Raw genomic sequence first — 7,139 nt, forward strand, 5'->3', positions numbered from 1 at the left:
GTAGTAGTGGATCCAGGTTTCATCCATGGTTATGAATCGGCGCAAAAACTCGGTCGGCTTACGCGAAAATAATGCCAAATTCTGCTGGGAAATTGTCACACGGCCTCAACGAAACTCGGTAAACCACTTATGAATCGTTCCAATCGACGGTGCAGAGTCCGGGTAATACTTATCCAGCTTGGCCTTGGTCTCGGACATCGTTTTCTTGCGAAAATGGTTCACATTAGTGAATAACTAATGCCACCTCTTAGAATTTTCAGGTACTTATCAGACTGCCTAGTATGATAAAAATAAATGGGACATTTCTGATAAAATCTGATAGAGCACAAGTAGGACACTTTTGATAAGATCTGATAGAATTATATTGGGACAAAATTTCGAGAGAAAAAAACAAAAAATTCGGATGCAGATTTCGGAAAGATTGTGATGAAATCTGAAAAGAATAGTTTTCCGACTGTTTCAGAATCTATCAGAAATTTCCTTTCAGAATTATTCCGATTTTTTGGGCAGGGCTTACAAAAAAATGGGTTTGTCAATTGATTTGTTCTACGGATTTTATACAGCCAACGAAAACGCTTTAACGAAACTTTCCCAATAATATTCTGAAATATTCTTATTCTTAGATAATGAATTAGGTAGAAACACCAAAAAGCTATTAAACGTATAGAGCTTCTGTAATCTACTTAATAACTGAAACTTCTCTGTATATGGTTCACACGAAAGCTTACATTCGTATAAAAGAAAACCTCAAATTCTTTTGATAATAATGTCTTTTTTATTCATCTTACTTGTATTCAATTTGAATTTCATTCGGATTAAAAAAGATAACTATTCTCTGTCGAGACTCTACAGAATGAGTCATTATATTTACAATGTATAGTTACGATTTTCTTATTCACAATAAATGTGCACCTCTACACGATACATTTATATAATACCATCTTTCAACTTACGAGTAATGAAATTTACATTGAGCACTCTCGGTCTCAGTCGCTGTACAAATTTGTTTGCCAACTCGGACGCATATTTAATCCATAAATAAAACATTTTTTCTAGTTATTTTTCACTAAAACAGAAAATGAAGCAATAATGCTCGAATTATAAACTACTAAATTGTTTGCTAAATTATATCTTTTATCATCATCCTTGCCTATTTTCTCATTCAATTTGAACCATTATAAAAATAAAAATAAATCTAATACAAAGTTCGATTGACCCGTTATTTAAGATAATTCAAATCTTAGTAATTCAAGCGTTGTATTGCTGCACTACATGAGTTGTTCTGAACTATTTGCACTGAGATCCAAAAGTCGCCAAGCAGCATTGGAATTTAGTTCCGTAGGGTCTCGACATAAAACCCAGACGTAATTTACACGCATCACCTTCTCAGGATCTCCTTCTACAACGTTGTTCTTTGCGTCCCTCAGACACATGATCTGTTGAGATTGGAAGCTGATAATCAAGACTGGACCCTGGTCCATAACTTTGCCCATTACAAGGTCTACATTGTCAATATCTGCAATCAGATTCAAGAATACCGTCATCACGTCAATTAATTTTCAGTTTAAGTTGGGGATTTAAAAAAATAAATAGTGACTCATATACAAACATATCTTAAGTGTAAAATTGAAGCTTTTACGCTAAATAATCATACGAATCTTTTATTTACAAAGTTCTAGTCAAAAGGATCTCGCATAAATTGATGTCGAAAACCTGATTAGTTGCGACACTACGTGAATATGACTTTAGTAGCTGCTTTCAGTTTGTTTTTCTATTAATATAGATTACGAATTTTTCTCTGAATTTTCCACAACTTCAATTTTTTAATTCAATATTTACAAATAAGTAATATTATTTCGTAATACAATTGATTTGTAAATCTTTTCAAATATTAATAATAAAAGTGAACATTTTAATTGTATATGATTTTTTAATATCGGCAAATAATTCTGTTCCTAACATTTTGCTACTACATGACTATATAATTTGCAAAATTTTTCACACTTTCACAGATAATAAATTACGAATAACGCAGAATTGTTCATAATAAAAAATTAAAAAGCTTTTTAAGAATGCTATAACGTTTTAAGATAATAAGAAAATTTTCTTAAGATTCCTGGGAAAATGTCAAATGATTTTTGTCAAAAATGAAATTTTAATGAACATTTAAAAAAGATTTAAAAACATTTTAAAATATTTAGAAAAATGTCGGAAAAAATGGAAGATTTTAAGGAATTTTTTTTTATTATCCAAGATATTAAAAAATTTAATGAAAAATTCGAATAATTTAACCGGCGCACCGTAAAACGGGATCTAAATTCTTTTGTGAGGAGTGGGAAGCCCCCGGACAGCTTTACAAAAGATTATTGAAATTTAATGTTTAAAGCGCATATTCCTATAGAGAATTATATTGTGCATTTTTTTCGAATGAAAAAATGTTATAGCCTCCTTCGTTTTTGAAATGATTGAAAAAAACACGATTTTTTCATAGCGTAAAATATTCATATTTTTTAACTTTATTCGTTCTAAATCAGAAACTATTATTGGGACTTTTAATTTGTTATTTTAAAGAATAATGCATAAAACTATAATTTAGCTTCAAGATAATTTAAAGTTTATCTTTAAGCTATAAAAAAAAATTATTACTTTTTTTTGGGCAAGTGCACGAAGAACATTTAAATATTTTTAATCGAAAAGTATATAGAGGTAAGTTTTGGCAATCAAAAACTTTCAGTGGATGAAATGTTCAGTAGAATCTGCAGAAGTTTTTTGTTAAGTTTTTTTTTAATTGAAAGAGCCGTTAATGAAATACGAGGATTTTATTGTTGTATGTGCAGTGCCGTGACATTGAACTCGTAGCTGACACTTGGAGGCCGCGAGCGCAGGAGGTAAGGCTGTTATCGACGTATAGACGTGAAACATTTTATTCTTTTGATCAGTATATAACCCTTACATTATTATGTTAAATTATAATTCGAAAATGTAAACATAGAAGTGAATGAAATCAAATGCTAAACAAAAGATGTCAATTATTAAGATTTTGGAAATAAAAAGGTTCAGAATAATTTCGACCATCGAAGGTGTAACATAAAAGCTGAACGAAGGAAGCGAATTTGTATTGCAAAGAAGTTTCTTTCAGTTTTGATGTTACATCTTCGATGGTCGAAACTATTCCGAACCCTTTTATTTCCTAAATCCTGAGAATGGACATCTTTTGCTTAGTATCTCATTTTGTTCAGGTTTATGTTTACATTTTCAAATAATAATCAGTAGTGTAGACGAGGCCTGGCGGTGCCACGCCACTTATTTGTCGCACAGAAAATGTTTCTAGTTAGTATTAAAAGAGCCATTTGCACAATATTGAAAATTTAATTTTAAGACAGAATGAAACCCAACTTTAACAGAACAAAGCAACATAAAAATCAATATATGGCAATAGATGGAGTATAAAGATTAATATTTAAAATTTACGAAACGCAATAAACTGTTACTGGATTTCCCGGATCGTAAATTTATCTCTCTCAGAGTTTCAGGTCCTTACAATAAACGTAACAGTGGTCTATACTCTATGAAACAATGTTCGGTGAACTATTAGTAAAAGACTTTGGTAACTAAACAGGTAAAAATGGCAAACTTCAACAAATAAATAATTTAGAAATTAGTGATTTCATAATCAGATATTCGAAATCTACTATTTTTTTCGATTCCTGACATATTTAATTTGTATGGAGAAGTTTGAAATTTGATGTTTTACTTAGATAACAATATTATTGCTTGCCAAATTTCGATATTTTGTAGCCAAATTACATATTCATGTAATTGCAAAAAATTACTTTTCATTTAAGTGAAGGGTCCGCCTAAAATATTTAATGCTTTACCACATGTGAAATGGCGCTTATTGGTGCATTCATCTGCTACTGAAACTCGATCGCATCACATGAACCATGAAAAGAGCACGGAGAATAGCCACGAGTTTTTACAGAAGAGAGAAATATGGACATTAGGTTGGCCCTTATTTCTCGATTTTGGGTTCTTATTAGTCTAATCCCCTCCCCTACTTTGTGTCAATGGCCAAAAACCAGATCTTCACCAAATTTGAGCAAAATCGGTTAATATTAACATGTGGCCCAAAGCACTTAAAGTTTCTCATGCAATTATGGTAGCATGGATAAAAGTAACGTACAATTTCAAATGCAGTTAATTTTTTGTATTTCACCGAAATCTTTTGGCTCAGTACAGTAATCTTTAATCTCAGTAATCTTTTGGCGGATCCCTAAGTTTGAACTAAAATTACAATTTCCACAATTAATAACAAAATCTCGTCAAATACCTACAAAAGGCAGATTTATTGATTATAAATCACGTGATTGCAATTAAAATTAAAAATTTTTAAAAATTTTAAAATGGCAGCCCAATTATTGTTTAAACTCATTATTTCTTTGTTTCTCGGTAAAAATTTTTCAGTTGTCAATTAAAAGGCTACATTATTGTGAAGAAACATATTTCATGATGCTTGAAAGTAAGAATTTAGAAAAATTCAAAATGGCGCCTTATTAAATACTCAAAAACTCGTTTTTTAAATAATTTTTGTCGAAATATTGTCAAATTTTGAAGAAAAATTAGTTGTATTGTTACAAAGTGTATGGTTGTAAATATACCCTGCCGATGAAAAATCACTGAAAAAGCACTGGTGAACGGCGCTGGGCCGTCGGTACCGATTCAGTGGCTGTTTGTGCTGATTTTCAGCACCTAAACGGTACTGAGAAGTGATGAGACGCTCATCATATAATGATCCCATTGTATTCGTCACGTACCGGGCGGGTAGAGTTATTTACAGTACCTGGCCGCAACCAAATCGTCTCCCTTTTTAGAATTTTCTTCAAATTATTAATACTTTTGTTTAATTTATGAATTTATGAATTTTCATTTGTTTAGAAGCTACAGAGCAACGAAGTTCCATGTAGGTGTGACGCCGCGGGTAGTGTGAGTGCCGCTTTCGCTGGGACGCCACTACCTCCCTGGCTCTAACCGGTGACCTCCCATGTTGGTGCCACATGATTCAAACTACAAGGTGTTCCCAATTGAAAATTGCAATCTATAAAATCGTGAAAACATCATGAAACTAGAGTTTCAGCAATCATTATTCATCCACTACCAACATTTCAAATCAATTTTTATTAATTTTTTAAATTGGAAAGTGGTAAGCCTAAAAACTTCAGAACTTCCTTGCATTTTTTCATAAATTATTCTTATTCTTTGAGAATTAAGTTTGAAAGTAGCAGTTGATGCATACATTCTGATATTGTTGAAAAAGTAAACAATCCTACGGTTGTGCCATTTCAACAACCCTCAAAACCCACCCCTAGGATTTTTCACGAAACAGTTCAGAAGTGACTCCCTGTAAAACAGCCAATACAATCTTTAATTAAAAAAAAATAACCAAATTTAAATTCAGAAAAATCCAGATTATGTTCCGAACCCCAAAATAATATCAAACAACTCCCAAAATCTACCCCTAGTACTTTTAACGAAACCATTCAGAAGTTACTCCGTGTAAAGCAGCGAATCAATTTTTTAATTGAAAATAGTCACAAAATTCACCTTAAGGAAACTTCAATATATACTGGCAACCCCATAATAATTTTAAGCAGCCCCCAAAATCTACCCCTAGTGCTTCTCACGAAACAGTTCCAAAGTTACTCCATGTAAAGCAGCCAATAAATTTTTAAATTCAACATAATCATAAAATTCACATTTAGAAAACTCCAGTTTATGTTCTCAACCCTTAATAATATTAGACAGACCCTCAAAACCCACCCCTAGTATTTTTCATACATCAGTTCAGAAGTGACTCCCTGTAAAACAGTCAATACATTCTTTAATTGAAAAAAATAACAAAATTTAAATTCAGAAAAATAACAAAATTTAAATTCAGAAAAATCCAGATTATGTTCCCAACCCCAAAATAATATGAAACAAACCCAAAACCTACCCCTAGTACTTTTCACGAAACTGTTCAGAAGTTACTCCATGTAAAGCAGCGAATGAATTTTTTAATTGAAAATAGTCACAAAATTCACATTAAAGAAACTTCAGTTTATTTTGGCAACCCCATGATAATATTAGGCAGCCCCCAAAATCTACCCCTTGTGCTTTTCACGAAACAGTTCCGAAGTTACTCCATATAAAGCAGCCAATAAATTTTTTAATTCAACATAATCACAAAATTCTCCTTTAAGAAACTCCAGTTTATGTTCTCAACCCTTAGTAATATTAGGCAGACCCTAAAATCCACCCCTAGTACTTTTCACGAAACAGTTCTGCAGTTACTGCATGTAAAACAGCCAATACATTTTTAAATTGAAAATTGTCTCAAAATTCATTTTCACAAAACACCAGTCTATGTTCCCAAACCCATAATAATATTTATCAGCCCCCAAAAAACACCCCTAATTCTTTTTCATGAAAGAGTTGCGAAGATTCTCCATGTAAAAGAGCCAATAAATTTTTTAATTCAATATAGTCACAAACTTCACCTTCACAAAACTTCAGCTTATGTTTGCAACCCCATAATAATATTAAGCAGCCCACAAGATCCACCCCTAGTGATTTGCACGAAACAGTTTAGAAGTTACTCCATATAAATTAGCCAATAATTTTTTAAATTGAAAATAGTCACAAAATTCACCTACAGAAAACTTTGGTTTATGTTCGCGCGCCCTTAATAATATTAAGCAGACTCTAAAATCTACCTAAAACATTTTGCTCGAAATGTCCTCCTCCGGCTGCGACGCAGTATAAAAATACTTACCTTAATAGCCAATTTAAGACTTCAAATCAGATAAGCATATACTCCGGTAGTAGAAAATGCTACCTGATTGACGATTGTGGGTTAGTTAATACTATTTTGCAATTGGGAACATAACGTACAATTTTCAGTAGGCGATTTTTATGAATCTTCGTTTAAAGTACTAGGGGTGGATATTGGAGGCTGCTTAATATTATTATAGCGTTGCGAAAATAATCTGGAGTTTTCTAAAGGTAGATTTTATGACTATTTTCAATTAAAAAATTTATTGGCTGTTTTACATAGAGCATCTTCTGAACTGTTTCGTCAAAAGTACTAGAGATATAACGGG

The 7,139-nt window shown here is 32.0% G+C and overlaps 1 protein-coding gene across 3 annotated transcripts in view; it reads right to left on the bottom strand.

The window, feature by feature from the left end:
• The window catches only part of LOC117167101 (mitochondrial import inner membrane translocase subunit TIM44), a 197,789-nt gene that overhangs the window by 70,715 nt on the left and 119,935 nt on the right, over positions 1–7,139 (bottom strand). Inside the window, exon 7 of one of the 3 annotated variants that reach the window (XM_033351743.1) lies at positions 762–1,516. The exons of 1 other annotated variant lie outside the window; for it this stretch is intronic. In XM_033351743.1, the coding sequence (XP_033207634.1) occupies positions 1,269–1,516 (248 nt within the window). In that variant the 3' untranslated portion in view covers positions 762–1,268. Of the gene's footprint in view, positions 1–761; positions 1,517–7,139 lie in introns of those variants that run through there. One more of the 3 variants, XM_033351746.1, reaches the window with a different exon arrangement.

Source organism: Belonocnema kinseyi, chromosome 2 (genome assembly GCF_010883055.1).
Source record: "Belonocnema kinseyi isolate 2016_QV_RU_SX_M_011 chromosome 2, B_treatae_v1, whole genome shotgun sequence".
Taxonomy (NCBI): Eukaryota; Metazoa; Arthropoda; class Insecta; order Hymenoptera; family Cynipidae; genus Belonocnema; species Belonocnema kinseyi.